The sequence below is a fragment of the Bos taurus genome, chromosome 8 (genome assembly GCF_002263795.3).
Source record: "Bos taurus isolate L1 Dominette 01449 registration number 42190680 breed Hereford chromosome 8, ARS-UCD2.0, whole genome shotgun sequence".
In the NCBI taxonomy this organism is placed as follows: Eukaryota; Metazoa; Chordata; class Mammalia; order Artiodactyla; family Bovidae; genus Bos; species Bos taurus.
In genome coordinates, this window is record NC_037335.1 from 28821550 (window position 1) to 28843812 (window position 22263).

The following is a 22263-nucleotide window of genomic DNA, read 5'->3' on the forward strand; positions in this document are numbered from 1 at the left end:
AATTTCAGTTATAGAACAACTCAAGAGTGTTGGTACTTTTTAACCAATATATGTTGAAAGAGTTTTATTTTATTGCCAAGCCAGCTGTTTAAATATTCTCAAAACTAGTGGCAAAAAACTACCACATGGTTTTAATTACTATACTGAAATTAAAATATCAAGTACATGCAGGTGAGTTTGTTTTAAACATTTCAAATGAATCTCTCTCATCCCCTCTGTAAGATGTCTTCTCTAATCAAGGCATCAAGTCTAGGATTTCATGATCAACTTAAGGCCTTGATGTAGAGACGTAGGAACTAAAACACAGGTCATCTGCTCCCCTCTCCCCTTTATATGTGCACATTGATCTGGGATAGGGAACCATAAATACTCCCAAGGAGAAGATTATGAGGCATATAGCAGTCATTGCTCCCTAGGAAATAAGAAATTCTGTTGGGGAAATATTGTGAGATCCCCATTTTATATATAGGATATTTCCTTGATTAGGTTTGTTCCTAGTCCATTTCTCTCCTTGACTTTTGGCCCATTCTTTGGAGAGTTCTCTACCTTTTCAGTATCATCTTTAGTTGATCTTTTTCAGTATCAATAGTTGCACTGGAAAGTACTATCCTCCTTACTAGCTGAGCAGCTTTCTTAGTCTCCTTTCATACTTCAGGGAGTTTGACCCAAGATTCCTTTTTAAATCTCCATTACTTTCCCTTCCTGTAGACTGGCATCACTTTTGGTAGTGCAGCAATATTTTACTGTTAGTGTGTGTGTCCATTTCATTCTAGTTAGCTTCATGTGCAGTGGTCTAACTCATAAGACTTGCCCAGACATGCTTATCTTTTTACACTTAAGTAAAAGTACTTTGAGTTTATATGTTTTCTTGAAAACCCACTTCTGGTTTCATTTGCCTACAAGTGATTTGCTTATCAGAAGGATCAAGGTATCTCAGTTTGAGTTCTTAAGGAAAGGCTGGCAACTTAATACATTACCTTTACTGGGTCTTTGACTCCTGTCTTTGTCTGAATTTAAAAATCTTTTATAGGCTAGAAACAACTTTCAACACTGAGATGCATGGAATATTTTTCTCCTTCCTTTGCTGTCCTATTATTTTTTGAACTTCCTTTTTCTTGAAGTACCTGATCAAATTTATGTTGATAACAATCAACTGAAGATGCCAATATTTTGTCTTGAAACCTCTTCACCCAAAGCCACAAATTCACTGAATAAAATTTCTTTCCAGTTATCACAGATGATAGTTTTGTGTGTTGTGTATAGTAGGGTTTCAAATGCAAAGCAAGTGTCACACGTTCTAGGTTTCCATGATGGACAACTCCAGTAGCTTACAATGTTTATTTCTCATTTGTGCTGTATGTAGGCTAGGCATTGGCTGTTACAGCTACTCTTAGCTCTGTATCTGGACAGAAACTTAGTGGAGTGCAGAGCAAAATTATGTAAAGCCTTTTAAAATGTAAGCGTCAACATAAGAACAATGGGTATCTCTGGTAGTGACAGCTTCCTTGCAGTGGGTCCTGAAATGATAAGACAGTGGAATCAAGTCCAGAAAAGCTGAAACCATCTCCTAATCCTCATGTAAAAATCTGTTAGATGTCATTGAGATATTTGGGGCTATTTTTTTAAATAAACTGTATTTATAATTTCCTTTAGTATAATTTTCCTACCATATCTTGAGCTATTAGTAGAGAACTTATCCCCAAGAGGTCTATTTTTCATGGAAGATGGTAAGGAGGGAATTAACTAAAGACTTAATTGTAGTTATGTTTATGGGAATTCTCTGCTTTGATACTGTTTTTAAAACTTAGAAATTATCCATTTCTTAAGAGCATATGATACACATTTTAATAAGTCTACCTTTAAAAAAGAAAAGTAGTCACATGTTTCTCCAGTAGTTCTTAAAATGTTTATTCCTTGTATGTATACATTTTTCTTATTTAGAATACGTTGCTAGAAGCAGATCTGTGGGGTTAAAAGGATATTTTTATTTTTAATACCTGCCTCTTTGCACAGGGGGTAACATTTTGGGGGAGGCAATTGGTCAGTAACTTTTAAGAGCCATGGAAATGCCTTTTATATTTGATCCTCTCTTCTGCATCTCCACAAAATGATCATTATCAAAATATTTAATTTGTGGAAATACTAAAGTGATTTTACTTGCTTGCTTTATCTTCCATTGATTAAAAGTAAAGGGTGAAATATGTATAACATTTGAAAATAAACATAGCCAATGACAGTTATGTGACAAAAAATTTCTGAAGAAATAAAATATGTTTTGTTTTTTTTTTTCTTTTGCAAGTTAATAATCTCTTAAGGGTTCAAGGATGCAGTTGTCTGGAAAGTCAGTTGATTTGGAATTGAGATACTGGGCTAACTGACCTTTTTGCACCATCATTTTATCACCTGTTAAATGGAATGGGTTGGACTAAATGATCTGGAGTTCCTTGCAGCTTTTAAATAACAAGTGAAATTCTCAATAAAATTCCTTGAACACTGCATAATATTAATTGGCCATATATATAACCATTATATGCATGAATTGAGCCTTTTAAATTGCAAGGATTATTTCTTAAAATTTTAAAATGGCTGTATTTCACCATACTAGTTTGATTCTGCAATTGTATTTTTGCCAACGTGGCTGAAATCTAGGGATCTCACACACCTTATACACTGCTGTTCCCCAGAGTCAAGAATAGTACCATGGCATCTGAGATGATACCCAGTATTATTTTTAAGTGAATAAGTTAATGAGTTACAAAGAACTTAGAAAATGAGGCGGGGGGGGGGGGGGGGGGGTGGAATCACTCTTCTATTACCCTAATGCCACTGTAATTTTTCTGACATATTAAAAGGATGTTCTTTTGTGTGTGTGATAGGCTGATAATGACCCTTCCTTACATTTTACTTGAAGATATTTAAAATGTGTTTTTAAATAAAAAACTATGTATAGCTTATTGTTATACAAAATAGTTATTAACTCAGAGATTGTGGTTGAATGACAAGATACATAAAAGTTTATTTTTCATTGTTTTACCTGTGAAATAGGATAACTGAAGAAGACAAAAGCAAGAAAAAGGGGCAAGAGGAAAAACAACCTAAAAAACAGCTTAAAAAGGATGAAGAGGGCCAGAAGGAAGAAGAAAAGCCAAGAAAAGAGCCAGATAAAAAAGAGGGGAAAAAGGAAGTTGAATCAAAAAGGAAAAATTTAGCCAAAACAGGGGTTACATCAACCTCTGATTCTGAAGAAGAAGGAGATGATCAAGAAGGTGAAAAGGTAGAATGTTTGCATATCAAATAAAACTGTTGTTTTATTTTTAGTTTCTTGTGTAGTTCTTAATCTTTAGATCAAGATTTCAGTATCTTTAAGAAAGTCTATAAATATGATTAAAAGTTAAAATGAATTTCTTTACCTTTCTGAATAAACTTCAGTTAGCAGTGTTAAAAAGCAAATTTGAAGCTTTATTGTACATTGTAAGTTCACCTTACCTTTTCACAATTAAATGGGAGTTAAATGTTGCATGATAAACTTCCAATAACCCCATCTACCTAGAAAAGGTAGGAAAGTAAAGAATTAAGCCAAGTAAGTTGTGACCAGTGACAACAGATGTAAAAAGGTAAATTTATACATAGATTTATAGTATTGACCTCAGTAAGCACTTCAGACCTATTTAGTGTACAGTTTATTAGTGGTACTTTATTTGGATGCAACAATTAGGAATTTCATTAAAGTTATACATTCTTTTCTGTATAAAAACAAAAGTTTTGTGTATAGTCTTGGACATCTACAGACCCTGGTTGTGTAGGTCTTTCATTTATGTTTATCTAATTTATTAATAGCCTCAAAAGCCCCGGACCTAAAATTCCATAGGCTGAGCAGGCACTTGTCAGTAAACAGGTATTGAAGTCACAGTGTAGAGGCAAACAGCCTAATGTACTTCATTTTAATCCATATTAACCAAAGCATGTCATTCCTATAGCAATGCAGTAAATAGATTATGCATATCAAATTCATCAAGGCGAAAGATAAATTTAGATAGCAACAACATGTGTAATTCTAAGATTTTTTTAAATTAGTAATTTCGGTATTTGTCCCTTAAGAAAACTAGTTGCTGCTCTTCTCCCACAACTGTAATCATAGAAGCATTAGTCACTGACTTGATAGTTAACTAAAACCATCCTAATTCTCAAATAAAACAGAAGAGAAAAGGTGGAAGGAACTTTCAAACTGCTCATAGAAGGAATATGCTCAAAGGACAACATGAGAAAGAAGCTGCAGATAGAAAACGCAAGCAAGAAGAACAAATGGAAACTGAGCAGTAAGTATTTTCTTATTCTAAATTTCAATTTTTTTAAGCCAGCATGAAAATTTTAAACAGTAGAATCTCATTTTCCAGACTTTCTGAAGCCTTCTAAAGTGACTTTGCCCATGTGTTAAAAAAATGTCTTCAGTATATAATTATATTTCAGGCTTCATTCTTTTCTGAAGTAAAGAGGATGAAATTCACTGAGATAATCACCCTATGAATTATTTTTAATTTAAACGGAAAGTGCAGATAGGGTTTAACTGCTTCAAGGCTTTGTAGAAAATGTCCTCATCCTCTACTGTTTTCTCGTATAATATTAAATACAGAAAGATGATAAATGAGTGGACAAAGAATGAAAGAAATATCTTTGTCATACCACCAGCAGGCCTCCCCCAGAAGACCAGCAAAAATAACAAAAGCACAGTTGGAAACCCATGAAGCCAGTACAAGTAAATCTAAAAGGCTGACAGGGTTTGCATTAGATGTGTGCAATATAAATCAAGATAATAAGTTTTGATACTTGCAGATAATATATACTTACCATGGGGAATTTCTTCCCCCTTTAAGTTTATTCTATAAAATAATTTTATAAGGAAAATAGCAATGACGATGATTAGGCTTCATGTGTTTATTACATTTGTTTTCTTGGTTATCTTCAGACTGTCTCTTCTGAGGTCTTTCTCTGAAAAACGTTTCTTTCTTTGTGAAACGTCTTGCATTATTCTGACTAAACTGTTTTTTTTGTTGTTTTAGTGAGGTGATTTTAAAAATATGCTGTAGGTCACTAAGACAAACTTAAGCAGTGAAATTCTTAAAAATATTCTTAAATAATTTTGTACCTTTTCTTTATATAATAAATCTATAAGCTGAAAGTCTTGTTAAGTATAGCATTTGACCATCTCCTTTCTTAGTTTTTTGGAGGATATATAAGCAGTTTTAGCTATAAGAGGGAGTAATTTAAAAATTGATTTAAAGCTCAGAAATGTTACTCCCTTTAATCTGTTAGACTTGAACCATTTATGTAAATATTAGAGTTATTTTTTTGTTACCTATCCTTTCCTGTCCTTTCACTGAAAAGTTGTTGGACTGTTTGTTGCTTTTAACTTTATTGTGCTCCCCAAATTAAGATATAAAATTAGTTGTTGCTTAGTAAATCTAGCCCAATCCTTTAGTATCTCAAAGTTAATCTTTATGTGTTTCAATTTCTTTTTGAATGTCCTCCGAATGTAACTTTCTCAAATTCTAATATTTGTGTTTTCTTTCCTTCTTCTGTTATTACAAAACTTTGTACTTGGACAGTTTTGCTCTGTAAAGCATTTCAGATGCAGCTTGTATGAAATGCATTATGCAAAAATAAAGTTTATTGTATTGTATTCCCAGCCAAACAACATGTAATCTACAGTAATAAAAAATATATCTCATTTTGGGCTCAAAGCATTAATCCAGTTACTGAAAAGAGAATACAAGTGGAGCAAACAAGAGATGAAGATCTTGAGACAGACTCATTGGACTGAATTTCCCCCTCCCCCCCTTTGATGGAAGAATGTTCCAGATTCTAAATTGAGGACTTCATTAATGGCATTATTACTGTGTTATGATTGTTAAAAAACATTTCCTGTAAGGTACACACTACATACTAAGGTCGGCCATCATTCCTGTTAAGTTTTTTACCAAGCTTAAAATGAAGCTTTGTGTTTGAAAGTTACAAGCTCAGATGAAGATGGTGGTTGTACATTACTTCATTTAGAAAATATAAAAATACATTTTGTTTTGAAGCTAGGTGTTAAACTGGAGTAGCTATATTATACCCCTAGAGAATGGGGCAGTTGTGCCCTTCCCTTGACATTCCTTTGTTGTTTAATTCTTTAGAATATTAATAATTGTTTTTTTAATCCTGAGAGATTAAACAGTAGACTTGTTAAGAAAACAAAAATGAAACTGTAACCAAAATTTTAAAATAAAGTTTTTTTAAAAAAAAAAACCTGATTTTTAGATATTTTTTGTTCTTGTCTATTTCAATTGGTTTATTATAGTAGGGCCCGAACTCTAAGTCAAGGTACTAGAAATTATTAAGAATTCATTTTTAAATGGTTATTTTTGTGATTTACAATAAAATGGTACCTTTTCATTTGTGAAATGGTATGTAAACACTAGTGAATGTCATTTAAGTTTGATACAGTGGCAAAAATAAATCCCACTTTATTTGTAATACAGTAGCATTATAGTCTATTTAATCTTATAACTGACTTTGAACCCCTCAAATTACCTACCTTTTGGAGATGTGGGAACAATTAAATCAGTCTAATTTGACATGCTATTTTAGAATTCATGAAACATAGGCATTCTCTTCCCACTATGGCCTATTTTGTCCATTGACCCTGCAGTTGGTCTTTTAACACACTATTGTTGGAATAAAATTGCACAAAAGCAGCTGTTAAAATTTGTAATGCCACTGAAAAATTAGATTGTTAGATTATTTTAGCATGTTAATTTTTATGTTGTTTTGTTAATACTAATGTGGCATTGCAAAGGTCTAAAAATTACAGTCAGTTCCTTGTGATCTAGGTCACTTAACTATTTTAAAGAAAAAAAAAAAACTTTTACAAAAGGGATTGTGCGCATTTGGTAATCAGTCACAGAGTTCCAATGTTTTTGAAATATTTGTGTTAACATTTGATAGGCAGAATAAAGATGAAGGAAAGAAGCCAGAAGTTAAGAAAGTGGAGAAGAAGCGAGGTTAGTTATTTCACTTTCTAAGATGTATAATGTTACACACAGAAAGGAAGTTTTACAGACACTTAATTGTATACATTTTGAAATCAGTCATTTGATATTCTTATTGTACAAGTACACATTTTAAATCCCTAATGGATTGTGTTTTGCACTGTTTTTAAGTATTATAAGGTGAAGTTGCAAAGGTGGTCATGCTTATTATTTTATTGCTCCTTATTATTATGAAGTCAGATTTATTTTATTGTAACACTGCCTAAAAGCAAGGTGTTTCCCCATTTCTGACAAATCTGGTTTCAGATGGATATTTTAGTTCTGGTTAAATATGTAAGAGAGAGGCAGGTGCTAAAGAATTGAGAAGGAGTTAGTGGATGCAGACCGCTTATTTTAGAGACATGCAGCTAGTCAGTGATTCTTTGCTTGTATGATGAATGTTGGTTTCCTAAACTAAAGACTGAAAATGGCAGATAATTTCTTAATGATGTAAGCAGATTACTAAGAACATTTTTTAAAAATTACCACTTCTTTCCATTATACTTTGCTTTAGATTATACGAAAATACTGGTTTTGGAAAACCTATTTACTGTGTTTCACATTTTAATTTATAGAAACATCAATGGATTCTCGACTTCAAAGGATACATGCTGAAATTAAAAATTCACTCAAAATTGATAATCTTGTAAGTGTTTAATACCTCATTTAAAAATACAGTGCTGCTTTTTTAGCTTCATGTTTTTTTCTAACATGGTTTGATAAGTACGTGTAAATTTGAGATAACAAAATGTTACTGGCTATTTTGTATGCCTTGTTATTTGAGATTTTGAAAGTAATCTCTGGATTCTATGGGTTGTGGTAATTAACAGTTATGAAATTACTGTTTTGTCATGAAGGATGTCAACAGATGTATTGAGGCCTTGGATGAACTGGCTTCACTTCAGGTCACAATGCAACAAGCTCAAAAACACACAGAGATGATTACAACACTGAAAAAAGTAAGTGATCTTTAGTTATGCAGATTTTTAAAATTTCCTCATCACCACTTTGTTAAATAACATTCAGAAATCAATTAGGAAAATTCTGAGCTTGTTTTTTGTTTTCCCAGATACGGCGATTCAAAGTTAGTCAGGTTATCATGGAAAAGTCTACAATGTTGTATAACAAGTTTAAGAACATGTTTTTGGTTGGTGAAGGAGATTCTGTGATCACACAAGTGCTGAACAAATCTCTTGCCGAACAAAGACAGCATGAGGAAGCAAATAAAACCAAAGATCAAGGGAAGAAAGGGCCAAACAAAAAGCTAGAAAAGGAGCAAACAGGTATGTGGTAATACTTTGTTGGAATTACTTTTTAAAAATGGCTTTGATATTTAATCTTATTAATGCCTTAACCTATAGTAGATGATGGGAGTCCCAGAAGAACTTAGCAGAGTCTGCTCAATCTTGGCTAAGTTTTTATCAAGTTTAAATTACTAGTAGTTACTTAGTAGTAGTTACTAGAAGTAGTGGTTGCTATTGTTTTCATTTAAACTAGGGAAAATTTCTAACCTACACAAAAGTCAGGAGAAATGAACTTCCTGAGTCGGCGTCAGCAGCTGTCAACGTATAATCACTGGTCTTATTATATCTCCGCAAGTTTTTCAGTGACACTCCTGAAGATTATTCAGTCATAAACATTTTAAGGTGTATATATGAACAAAGCTTAAAACTGAACCTATAGTACAGGTATGCTTGTACTCCAGGAATACTGTGGGTTCGTTTCAGACTGCTGTAATAAAGTGAGTCACATGGCATACAGATTTGTTTACCCTATACTAAAGTCTGTTAGTCTGTCTAAAGTGTGCAGTAGGGTTATGTCTATAGAAATGACATACCTTATTTTTAGAATGTTGTTTAAAAAATGTTGTGAGCCTTTCATGAATTACAGTAACATCAAAGACATAACACTATATGAGTATAATAGATGTCTAAAGTGCGAAATACTGTGAGAATTACCAAAATGTGACACCGAAACAGAGTGAGCGAATGCTGTTGGGAAAACGGTGCTGATAAATATGCTTGATGCAGGCTTGCCAAAAACACTGAATTTGTAAAATGTAAATGCAGGATGTACAAAGCACCGTAAAGTGAAGCACAGTACACTGAAGTGTGCCTGCTCCATTGGGAGCCTCCCCGACTCCGTGGCACTAAAGATGTTAGCGGCAGCTCCCTAACATAGAAGACTGTTCAAAAGGAGTGGGATTTTCTTAACTCATTTACTAGGGAATGATAATGATAACAAACCAGAGGTTTGATAATGAAATAATATTTACAGGGAAGCCCTCATTTTCTAAGTTAGTAAGAAGACAAAATCATGTTAACTATTTTGCCACCTTCTGTTCTTAAATACAAAATTTTACTGTGATTTACATTGCTTTTTCTAACAACTGGAATAAATCACAATGCTCTAAAGAGTTGTATCACCCTTTTGTAACTTCCTGACAACAGTAACAAATGGAATGGACAGATATAGATAGTAACCCTGTTTCTTACTGTGCCTTGTCTACCCAAAGGATTACAATGCAATATCATATAAAATACACTATTAGGAAGTTTGGGGCTATGTTAGTTCTTGAATTTGGGTCTTCCTAGTATTTAAGATGTCCTCAAAGCTCTAACAGTTTCCCACTGGTATCTTTCTAAAGGTTCAAAGACTCTAAATGGAGGATCCGATGCTCAAGACAGTAATCAACCACAACACAATGGAGACAGCAATGAAGAAAGCAAAGACAACCACGAGGCCAGCAGTAAGAAAAAGTGAGGACATATTTTAGTGCATTGTAATGTTTTAATTTTTAAATCACATTGCTGATCCAAGATCGTTTGTGTAAGGGATTATATTTTCATGACTCACTTCCTGAATTCAGGGTTCAAGACATCAAAATGGCCAAACTATAAAGAAACTTTACTTAAAACTAATATGTCATTGTATTCAAGAGAATAGAGCTAAGCAGGAATCCTGTTTAAAAAAAAATATTCCTTGAACTCATTCCATTGATAACACCTGTACTAATGACTCATGTCCACACTTTCTTGACTTTTGACAGAATAATGCAGAAATCAGATCTAGAATCATAGGTTATGTTATAATACCCATGCTAAAAAAAACTAGATATGGAACCATAGTTACTAAATCTTGATCTGTCCACTGTACATTTCAAGGATTTGGAACCAAGAAGCATCCTTTCTAATTTTGAAATCAGGGAAATCTTTCTCTTCTGAAGATTTATAAAAATGCTGGTACCATAGATACATTTTCATGTTCTTTAAAGAGAACTCATTTTGAAGCTTTGAAATGACTGAAAAGGGCCTGGGCCGTGATGCTTCCCTTTAGTTATTTTGCTTGATCTGCATATTACTTTGGGAAGAAAACACAACATAGTAAAATAAAATTTACAACAGAAAATAATTAATATTTTTAAAAACATAATGCACAGATGTAGTATCTTTTTTTTCTCCTGAGGAACAAAAGCCCCCTAATCCCAGTTGTCACACCTTTTTTTCCCCCTTTTTCTTTAGGCCATCCAGTGAAGAGAGAGAGACTGAAATATCTCTGAAGGATTCTACACTAGATAACTAGGTTGACATACCTGGAATATAAAGAACATTTGAGAAGTTTGTAATGGTTTTCATTTGAAATATTTAGACTGCTGAAAGTTTTAAATTTTTATAAACATAGGTTTTGATGTTTAAAACTTGTTTTGAGGGAGAATCCCCTTATCTTTGTTTAAAAGTGACTAAACATTGCTAATTGTACTTGTGCAGTATTAACAGCTACATTATACAGTAAATGTGAGGGGAAGTTCATTTAGGAAGTGTTACACTGCTTTTCCAGACATCGGTTGTAGTATATTTTCAGTTAGTGTGTGTATGTTAATGTGTAATTGATAGTAGAAAAAAGTTACATTTTTAAAACGGCTACTTGTATAAACCTTTTCCTCTTTTCCCAGATACTGTGGGTTTTGTGCATAGTTTTTACAAAAATTGGATTTACCAGACTGTCTTTTCACTGTTGTGGGTTTTGTAGAAGTTAAGCATTTTTATGGTTGATAAAATGTTACTTCTATACAAGTACTCACTCCTTCCTTTCTCTTATCAAAAGTTGACTTTAATCTCAATCTACCTTGTGCTACATTATCCTGCTGCTTTGTAATAATGTGCAGTCTGTATGCCTTTTTGTATGACAACTAGATACCCAACTGACACTGAACTGACAATTCTACAAGGTGCAAAACTCATGTTAACTTCTGAAGGTAATTTAGTTTTGTGGCTGAGAATTCAGTGAAAGTCACATGTGAGTTTCCTGCAGTAAGCAGGAGTGTACGTAGGAATGAATCTGGCTTTTAGGGTTCAACCATTTAAGATCCTTTATAGGCATTAGTAGCTGAAACTGAAAACTAAATGATAAAAGTTTATTTTTGAGAAATGTCTCGAGTTTCTGAATTTTTTAAAATGTCCCATTCATTAAAGAAGTCAAGTATTTTTTTAATTGGAAAAAATGCAATCCATTAATGCTTTTTGCAGTAAATAAAAAAATACTATCTAAGGAAACAAACCTATTTGAAAACATGACTATGAGAAGGGAATTTTTATTTCTAATGCATCATGTGACAGGATTGCAAAAAGTTACTCTGAGGCAGCAGACAAAAGTGAAGGAGTTGTCTGTATTTTCATGTATATGGACTAAATCAGAGTGAACAAAGGTTAACACAGAATTTTAAGAACAACCTTAACAAACAGGATTTCTAAGATATTTTGAATACTAGGTCAGTTGGTGGTTTGCAGTAGCTTAAAAGATGCTTCTCATGTTTGGAAACTAGGAATACGGGAAAAAGGCTTAAATACCAGTGTTTGCATGTGACATGCATTGTATGCTTTGACCTCTCGGGTAATTTTTTTCATCTTTAGATGAAAACTTGGAATCATTTCAGTAATTGGGAGTCTTGCTTTTGAGAGGCCTTACAATGGAACTAGGACCCACTGTTCTGAGGGAACTCTAGCTATTATATCTGTTTGGTCCTTACACAATTTAAACTTGGACAGATTTATTCTAGTTAAGCCATAAGTGTCAACATGTAAACTTGTTTTGATTAAAGAATTTTTCTATCAAACTTCACTAGTAAATTACTTTGTTGCCATATAAAAAAAGTGGGATGGGATTCTGGATTTGCTTCTAAGAGAGTATAACGTGGTCATAGAAACTATTATTTGGGGACACAGGTTACTAAAACGTACGCTCAAAATGACAAAAATTAAGGAAATGCCCTTTAGTGACCCAAGAGATCTACACAGTTTTACCAAGAAACCATAGACGATTGAAATTCTGGAGATAACACTGTCATTCTGAAACTTTATGTCTCATACTTTGCTCAGGGCAGTTGATTTATGTCGTGTTAAAAACACAGTTGCCTTCTCTTTAGTCTGTAAGAAAATTTTTGCATAGGCTGATTGACAGATAAACCATTCTCAAAACTCTTAAGGAAGAGTCATATGAACAATTACCAATCTTCAGGAGCACTGGCTCAATTTAAATTTGTATTTGGTCAAAACTCCACAGCTGAATAAGTCTGGAAGAGATATTTTAAATGAGATAGCTCGTGCCCCCAACCAAGCATGTTTTTTTAAATGTATAAGCAGTATCTATTTTGTGTTCCTTTTTTTTTTTTTTTTTAAAACCACCAGGTAACATTTAAAAATAAGTTCACAAAGAGTAAGTTATGCAGTGACCCAGAAGAATCCATTGTTGCATGTTTTCTCAACTGCTTTGGCAAAATTTCAAATGTATCCAAACTGGAGATGCTTAACAGGCTGTTTGTGTAAACAGCTTGACTAGAATACCTTAAGCCTCATATTTGCTAGTATATCCTGTGACTTCCAAATAGTAGGATGATAGAGTTTACCCAGTTGGCTGATGCATTGATTATAGCATACCCACACACACTTACCTGGTTAAAGATGTCAGGTCAAGATGAGGTCTGCCATCTAATCCTGTACAAAGGCTTTCATAAGGCTCTGAAGCCTTCACTAACACAACTTATTTTGTCCCATTGGCCAGAGAAAGGATCTACTGGAAATAATAAAGCCATAGTTATATTAGGCAGAAATGTGTTTATAATTTGTTTATTCATAATCTGCTGTGTAATTTTCTAACCTTAGAGATGATAAAAACACTGCAATATGATCAGGAGAAAGGTCAAATAATCTTTAAAGGATACTGAGCCTAAAATAATTCAGTATCTAGAATTATTATTCTGGATAATAATTTTGTGCATGTCCATCCATTACTGTATCAAAATTGATTCATTTCTAACATAGGATATTAATAGGTTCATGACATTTCATATCTGCCTTCATTAGATAAAATGTTATATGTAATTTAATAGTTACGTGTTTAATACTGAATTTTACAGCTACGAAATCCCTGATTTGAGGCATCTTTTATACCTACTTGAAAATTAGGAGTTTCAACATGAACTTAGGAGGGAGACATGTATAATTGATATGCAGCACATTGGCAAGCTCTAAGACAATACGGCTACTTTTCCTCTAGATCTCATTAGGAACTGAAGATAGGTATCTCAGCCTTTGTAACTTTGGTGGAGATGTTAACTTTAAGAATCACAGAGTAATAATCTCCATAAATAACAAAATAGGAATTTTAATATCAGTACAACATTTTAACTGACATTCTAATTTCTCTGCCAGTAAAATGAGTTGATTGGTACAACACATACATTAATGCTGCTTTAAGATAATACACTTTCTGGAATTTGCTGTTTTGAGAATATGAAATGATGAAAATCAAAGTAAGGAGACCCTTGTAGAATGCAGTTTAAAAATAAAGGAAGCAAAAATTCATTTTTACCTGTGGAATTTTAAGGAAATAGATAAATCTCAGGTTTTCCAGCAGGATTTTCAATTTGTTCAAATTGAACTCATTGGAGACATGGAAGTAAACATTTAGGCGATAGTAGCCAGCCAGCCATGAAGGGACAGAGCTCTTGTTTCTTATGCTGATTCTCTGGTGTACTGACTGAACCAGTGAATATAACCACTGGACACAGGTGACAGGTCTTCTACATACCCCAGTTGACTCAACTGATGTAAGTGGCATTTAAGTCCATAAAACATTTTATTGTTAACTTTTTAAACACACATCTTACAGGCTTCGTCAGTTTTTGATTTATATGGTAAATGTTCTCAGCCATCCAGGGAAAGTTGAATTCAGCTGAATATAAATATAACCTAGAAGAGAGAAGGTGAAATTTAAGTATATTTTTAAACATTTCAAGTGTTTAAAAATTTAATTCTGATTAATACTTTTCCAGCAAAATATTAATTAAATTTTCCAACAAAAAAGATTTCCAGAGTATTTCAATAAAATCAGATCAGATCAGTCGCTCAGTCGTGTCCGACTCTTTGCGACCCCATGAATCGAGAAGCCAGGCCTCCCTGTCCATCACCAACTCCCAGAGTTCACCCAGACTCAAGTCCATCAAATCAGTGATGCCATCCAGCCATCTCATCCTCTGTCGTCCCCTTCTCCTCCTGCCCCCAATCCCTCCCAGCATCAGTCTTTTCCAGTGAGTCAACTCTTCGCATCAGGTGGCCAAAGTACTGGAGTTTCAGCTTTAGCATCATTCCTTCCAAAGAAATCCCAAGGCTGATCTCCTTCAGAATGGACTGGTTGGATCTCCTTGCAGTCCAAGGGACTCTCAAGAGTCTTCTCCAACACCACAGTTCAAAAGCATCAATTCTTCGGTGCTCAGTCTTCTTCACAGTCCAACTCTCACATCCATACATGACCACAGGAAAAACCATAGCCTTGACTAGACGGACCTTTGTTGGCAAAGTAATGGCTCTGCTTCTGAATATGCTATCTAGGTTGGTCATAACTTGCCTTCCAAGGAGTAAGCGTCTTTTAATTTCATGGCTGCAATCACCATCTGCACTGATTTTGGAGCCCCAAAAAATAAAGTCTGACACTGTTTCCACTGTTTCCCCATCTATTTCCCATGAAGTGGTGGGACCAGATGCCATGATCTTCGTTTTCTGAATGTTGAGCTTTAAGCCAACTTTTTCACTCTCCACTTTCACTTTCATCAAGAGGCTTTTGACTTCCTCTTCACTTTCTGCCATAAGGGTGGTGTCATCTGCATATCTGAGGTGATTGATATTTCTCCCGGCAACCTTGATTCCAGCTTGCGTTTCTTCCAGTCTAGCATTTCTCATGATGTACTCTGCACAGAAGTTAAATAAACAGGGTGACAATATACAGCCTTGACATACTCCTTTTCCTATTTGGAACCAGTCCGTTGTTCCATGTCCAGTTCGAGCTGTTGCCTCCTGACCTGCATACAGATTTCTCAAGAGGCAGATCAGGTGGTCTGGTATTCCCATCTCTTTCAGAACTTTCCACAGTTTATTGTGATCCACATAGTCAAAGGCTTTGGCATAGTCAATAAAGCAGAAATAGATGTGTTTCTGGAACTCTCTTGCTTTTTCCATGATCCAGCGGATGTTGGCAATTTGATCTCTGGTTCCTCTGCCTTTTCGAAAACCAGGTTGAACATCAGGAAGTTCACGGTTCACATATTGCTGAAGCCTGGCTTGGAGAATTTTGAGCATTACTTTACTAGCATGTGAGACGAGTGCAACTGTGCGGTAGTTTGAGCATTCTTTGGCATTGCCTTTCTTTGGGATTGGAATGAAAACTGACCTTTTCCAGTCCTGTGGCCACTGCTGAGTTTTCCAGATTTGCTGGCATATTGAGTGCAGCACTTTCACAGCATCATCTTTCAGGATTTGGAATAGTTCAACTGGAATTCCATCACCTCCACTAGCTTTTTTCGTAGTGATGCTTTCTAAGGCCCACTTGACTTCACATTCCAGGATGTCTGGCTCTAGGTCAGTGATCACACCATCATGATTATCTGGGTCGTGAAGATCTTCAATAAAATAAGTAGCTACAATTTTCTCTGATGGATCTAGACCTTCCTCAAAATTATCGAAGTTGTCCTCTGGCCCCAAATGAGAATTGGATAACTAGATTATCATAACAAAGGTACCAGAAGAATGGAGAGCTGGGCTAGAAAAATAATTGTTTTATTTTTGCATATAGAATGCTGGGTATTACTGCCAAACAACAGCGATGCAGAGCCAGCAATCCATGGGATCTTGATTTCCCATGTCCACTCAGTGGTTATGTTATATAAAACCTATTTTTTTAATCATAAAAATACTAAAATTGTCATACATTTTTAAACTTGAGCATTTGTGATTCCAAAAAGTTCTCAAGAAATGAAGCTTCAATTTAAGTGTTACTTCTATGAAGTTATGAGTATATATCCAAGCTCTTTATACATTCATTATTCATGTAGTGAGAGTCTTGAAGTGTTTAGTTAACATTATAAAAGAGTTCAGTGTAAAATTACACAATAGCTCTTCTGAATACTGTATTTATTAAGTACTTTTATTCTTAACCTCTCCATTTTTATTACAGATATTTGAAGGATATTTACCTTGGAAGCCTCATGGTACAAGGTGTAGCTGTCATATTCTTCAAAGAATTTTCAAAACACTTCCATCACTTGATGTATCTTTAGGAGAATTTTGCTAATGGTAGATGAGTAAAAACCCCTCTGGACAAAGCAAATAGGCAAAGTACAGACTGGGAGAAAAGCAGAATACTTAAGTCTGACAAAGGATTTGTATTCAGAATACATAAAGCAGTCCTACAACTCAATAGACAACTCACTTAAAAATGGGCAAGAAACTATACTTTGGAATAAATATTAATTTAATTCAAACATTTAAATACATTCAGACTGCTTAAGAAGATCTGTGATTTGAACTTTTTGCAGGGATGACAACTTTAGCCGATTGTTTCTGGTGGATCCTGTTCCTCGTTGGCATTTCTTGGAAGTAAAGTAACCAAGTTATTTCACAGGGGTACACTTTTGGATATTAATTAAAGGTTCCAGGATCGACATAGGGATAAGCGAGGAATTCCCCCAGTTTGTTGCCTTCTGCATCATAGTGGAGCATTCGGAAGCAAACATCACAAAAGAAACATGGGTCCTGTGGTGCAAAACTGTCATTGTTCGTCACCCATCTGTAGTTAAAAAAGATGTACGTCATTACAGTCAACTTTTTCATGCTTTAATGTGCTGTAGTAATATGTATAGGTAACATTCCCACTATTGCCTTATTCTATCTTATTTATACAGTATAATCCTTTATATAAATAATACTGTACACACATATATACGTACAGACGTAACACTACCAGTATTCTACAAGACAAAAAGGACAATTTTCTCTGAAAGATTTCTCCTTAAAGGTAAGTAGAAAAGAATATAAATCCATATTTGAAAGTATCATACATTTTAACGACATACTTAGCCTTCAAACATTAGAGTTTAGGATAAAATGTTATATACAGAGGGTATGCAAATAGGAATATGGGTAACTATTAGTCACCTGAGATTTTGTTTTTTAACCAGGATATCACATTAAGTGAAAATGATATTTTTCAGTCTGTCTGAATTGTGCATCTCATGGAATGTTTTGACATTCCCTGATTGCCATTTTGATCTGATAACTGATTTGTCATGTTTTTCAATGGATCATTTAGAAAAGCATGTGGTGGTGGGGAACCCAAAACACACTAATGACACTAAATTCTTCCATTTTCCTCTGGATAGTTTTATGAGTGATTCACAGTTAAACGTCTAAACATGCAAAACCACAAAACTGTATAAAACCATATTTTGACCTCATTAAAATAAAAACGAGACGAAGTGTTATTTTTATCATGGAGAAGCTGTGGATGAAGCCATTTTGGAAACTGCTGACAAGAGGCAGAAAGAGAACCTGGCTCCCTGATGACATCATCCAGCATAAGTTATCACCAAACTATAAAGTCTGACCTAGTCCCTAGACTTCTATTATACATAATTCAATTGGTTATTGTTTAAAAACACAGCTGTAGCTTAAACTGATTTGTACTACTATTTGTAGTGCTTTCTAACTAGATAAAACTCTTTATGTTATTTATATACCAAAGTATATGTCCTCAATTCAAAACAGAAAAAAACAAATACCAAAGATCGAAAGTGCTTCACTACTGAAAACCAGTACTTCCCAAGGAAAAAAGCAGAATCACTTACCGAGCTGTGAACATTTTACAAACAAAACATTTTCTGGTCCAGAGCCAATGCTTCTTGATGATAAGGGGATAAAGTGTCTTATCCAGGCAGTCGTCATGATGCACAAGCCTTTTGTACATGAAAAAATAAATGATGTGCAAATTTTTGTAATCTGTAATGAAACACATCCTTACCTCAAAATGAACAATACAGTAGGTATATTTTCAATCTGTTGTGTTCCATAAAACACTTTCTCCAAAAGACATTTGGGATTAAACACTTTTCTGTGAAGTTTCCCAAACCTCTTCAGGGCCATGTACACTGTGACTCTTGAGAGGGAAATGTAGGCAGCATTACCTGGGTGAATTTCTTCAAATCCATGCTTTGTTTACTTAGTACTTTTTTTATGGAACACAGTTTGAGAAAGTGTACTCAGTGCTACAGATTAAGTGGTTTTGAATTACAAACATGGCTCTCTCTAATTAAAAAACTCCTTTACTGAAAATCCAAATCTGGCTTTGGTATAATGTGAATTGGTAGGATTTTAGTTTTAGGTATAAGAATTAAGAAATTTTAAAAATGGAAAGTCAGTTTACACCATTTATCAGCATAGTTGGTTTGGATAAATCCTTAACCATGCTGGACCCCCCAATTCTTCATTTGAAAAATGAAGGGCATGTACAACAGTATTCTAAAAACCCTTTAAGAATTATAAAATTTGAAATTTTTTTTTCCAGTAACAAAGGGTAGCACTATATTAACTTCGCCATCAGAAAATGATTTGTTGTTCAGTCGCTAAGTCGTGTCTGACTCTCTGTGACCCCATGGACTGCAGCATGTCGTTCCAAGATGAAGGCTTCCATGTCCTTCATCAGAAAGTGATTAATAAACCTGATAGCTTACCAACTATTAAACTGTGGGATAGCAATGAATGATTAAATCCTCCTCTAAGATAAAAATTACTTGTGAAAGGCACACAGTTGTGTCCAACTCTTTGCAAGTCCATGGACTCTACAGTCCATGGAATTCTCCAGGCCAGAATACTGGAGTGGGTAGCCTTTCCCTTCTCCAAGGGATCTTCCCAGCCCAGGAATCGAACCAGGGTCTCCTGCATTGCAGGGGGATTCTTTACCAACTGAGGGAAGAATTACTTGTCAATTACATTAAAAAACTCCCTAGGAAAGTCCGACATAGCAAATGCTTAGTAAGTGAAAATTGCTTTTCTAAGTTGCCTTGAATTTTAGGAATGATGCTGTACAACCTACACTATGAGAAATGTAAGGACACTTAGATCATCAGAGAAAAGTGGATTGTCTTCCATCTCATGCTTATTCTGAGGCACATTCCCCCTCATTTGAGTAAAGAGCAAGCAGAACAGCTTATATGAAACTTAGAAAAGAAATACATTATCAAAGAAATATATAATTTTAATTCCTGTAAATCTATGAGGTTTATGAGCGCTTCTGGCTCTTGCCTCAGCAATTCTTCCTAAGAGGCAACTGTCTGCCATTCATTTAACTGCCTCTTTTTAATACAGCTTTTCAACAGAACTACTAAACTTTGGATAAATAGATATTTAATGTTTAAATTATGACTAATGAATTAAACATCTCCCTAAACCACACAACTGACTATAGGTTCATTTTCTCATGTAACACTTGTTTTCTAGCTACTAATTCTCTCATGTTTGCATTTCCTTATTAGGTTTCAGTGTACCTGTCACTAATTCAGTTCCTTATTTGCTGACAGAATGGGACAGTGCTCTTCACATGGGCCACACACCAGTGGGAGGTCTAGCAGTCTTGGGACATGCTTCCTGAGTCCTCGGGTCCAGCTCCAGTCTCTGAACTAAGCTGTTCTCTAGGTCTGCTCTACAGCTATCATCTGAGAGTTCCTTTTATGTCTTTATCTATCCTGCTTTGTATTCCATGTTTTCCTTTTTCAAGGTTTACTCTCTGTGTAAAGTACTTTACACAAAGTACATTCTTGAGAATGAGGGCATGGGAAGTAAATTTTTGGAGACTGGTCACTAAAACCAAAAAAAAAAAAGGAAAAAAAGTAGAGGCAGGGAAAGCTATCAGCGTGAGTCATTGCTCCGTAGAACATCTTCACTGTCTCTCAGAAGAAATCAAACCAAGACCAAGGATCGACCAGAGCTTATTCCTATACTATGGTAGTCTTTCATAAACAGAGATTTCCTAATAAGGAAATGAAAAGCTTTATTCATTAGAGATACCAGCTACACAAACTTTATAATCCCTAATTCTCATTTTAGATTACTTAAGTCCTTCCCACTATAAATCTTTATCAAAGCACTATGTCTTCATATTTGTCAAACAGTAGAATTATTCTTCTCTTCCTCCAGTTACCTTTTATTTCCTTCAAATTCTGACGAAAAGAAACACGCACAGAAATACAAGTGCAAAGCAAAGGGTCTATATGAAATACAAAATGGATGATTACTACTAGAATAACAGCTGTCCAATACACAAATGAAGATACTTTAATAGAGTATTTATAGATTTCTAACCCCTAAATAAATACTTTTATAGCAAAAATCTAGCATGTATTATATTTGTCTTTATAGCAGCACTGTGATAAAATATAATTTTTAGTATTTTTTAATGGAGGAGGGGGGCCCACGGAGACTCAGAGAAGTCATACACTGTCTTTGGGCAGAGGAGGAGCTTCAGTTATTTTCCTGGATTTTTGGCATATTCTACCATTTCAAATAGGGTTTCCCTGGTAGCTCAGATGGTAAAGAATTTGCCTGCAATTCAGGAGACCTGGGTTTGATCCCTGGGTCAAGAAGATCCCCTGAAGAAGGGATCTTCTTCAGAGATCCAATATGGGGGTTCTCCAGAGAACCCACTCCAATATTCTTGCTTGGAGAATTCTATGGACAGACCGTCGTGTTACAAAGAGTTGGACCATTTCAAATGGCTCACACTGATGCAGATGCAGAGTTGGTCACTGTAGAAAAAGCAAACATTTTTGCTGCTCCTGAGTCAAGCGGCAGTGATCATTTCTTTTATTCCTCTTATTTCAAACAAATCTACCCATGGTTTTCTACTGTGAAATCAAACAGGACAAATGTTCTGAGTGCTACCACTTACCTTATGTCAGTAATGACAACAACGTGTTCACAGTCTCCCTGGTGACAGTATAAGTAAGGAAAACCCACTTTAATATACAAGTCATTGAAGGTGAAGTCTTCCATCTTAGCAGTCTGAAACTTTCCATAGCCTCTATCATGTGACTCTGACCACTCAATGATGGTTCTGAGGAGGAAAAAGGCAAGGATATCACTGCTCCAAACAGTTTGCAACTGCAGTATTTCACAAAAGCTGGCTCACTCAATTAATTGGACAATTACCATCTTGAGGTGAAAATCAGAGTGGTTGATACATGTTGCCAAGTAGGAAGGAAGTCTGAATTTTTCTGTATCCATGAGAGCAGCAGTTCACAAAGTAAGATCCTGAAACCCCCAGAGATGTTGATGTGGTCAAAAATCTCTTTGCAGTAATCCTAAAATGTTATTTGCTCTTTCAGCTGTTTTTCTCTCATAAACACCAGTTTTCAGGAGGCTAAATGATGTGTAATCACTTCAGATTGAATGGAAAATGTATAACATCACTCTTCTGTTTGGAAAAGTTATTTTTCATAAAAATGTAATTAACGGTGACTGTAATTGGACTATTTAATGATGATTTTTTTTTTTTATGTTTTAACTTTTGGCTGCACTGGGTCTTCATTGCTACACAGGCTTTTGCTAGTTGGAGGGAGCAGGGGCTGCTCTCCAGCTGTGGTGTGTGGGCTTCTCATTCTGGTGGCCTCTCATGTTGCAGAGCATGGGTCTAGGGCGCGTGGGCTCAGCAGTTCAGCATGTGGACTCGAGTGCAGGCTCACTGGCTGCGGCTTAGTTGCCCTGTAGCGTGTGGGATCTTCCCAGACCAGGGACTGAACTGGTGTCCTCTGCCATTGCAAGGCAGATTCTTAACCACTGGAACACCAGGGAAGCCCAGATTATTTAAATTAGTTAAC

At 35.0% G+C, this 22263-nt stretch overlaps 2 protein-coding genes across 5 annotated transcripts in view; one reads left to right on the top strand and one right to left on the bottom strand.

Moving 5' to 3' along the window:
• The window catches only part of PSIP1 (PC4 and SFRS1 interacting protein 1), a 40900-nt gene extending 28720 nt beyond the window's left edge, over positions 1-12180 (top strand). The window contains exons 9-16 of one of the 4 annotated variants that reach the window (NM_001206476.1): positions 3046-3274; positions 4198-4316; positions 6985-7040; positions 7643-7713; positions 7925-8026; positions 8137-8350; positions 9715-9826; positions 10589-12180. In NM_001206476.1, coding sequence (NP_001193405.1) covers positions 3046-3274; positions 4198-4316; positions 6985-7040; positions 7643-7713; positions 7925-8026; positions 8137-8350; positions 9715-9826; positions 10589-10649 — 964 coding nt within the window. In that variant the 3' untranslated portion in view covers positions 10650-12180. Of the gene's footprint in view, positions 1-3045; positions 3275-4197; positions 4317-5603; positions 6286-6984; positions 7041-7642; positions 7714-7924; positions 8027-8136; positions 8351-9714; positions 9827-10588 lie in introns of those variants that run through there. The other 3 variants (XM_024995486.2, XM_024995484.2, XM_024995483.2) reach the window with 3 other exon arrangements.
• Positions 12181-16850: 4670 nt separating this feature from the next.
• SNAPC3 (small nuclear RNA activating complex polypeptide 3) overlaps positions 16851-22263 on the bottom strand; it is a 35854-nt gene continuing 30441 nt past the window's right edge. Inside the window, 3 exon segments of the mRNA NM_001080258.2 lie at positions 16851-17183; positions 18241-18348; positions 21336-21500. Coding sequence (NP_001073727.1) covers positions 17036-17183; positions 18241-18348; positions 21336-21500 — 421 coding nt within the window. The 3' untranslated portion in view covers positions 16851-17035.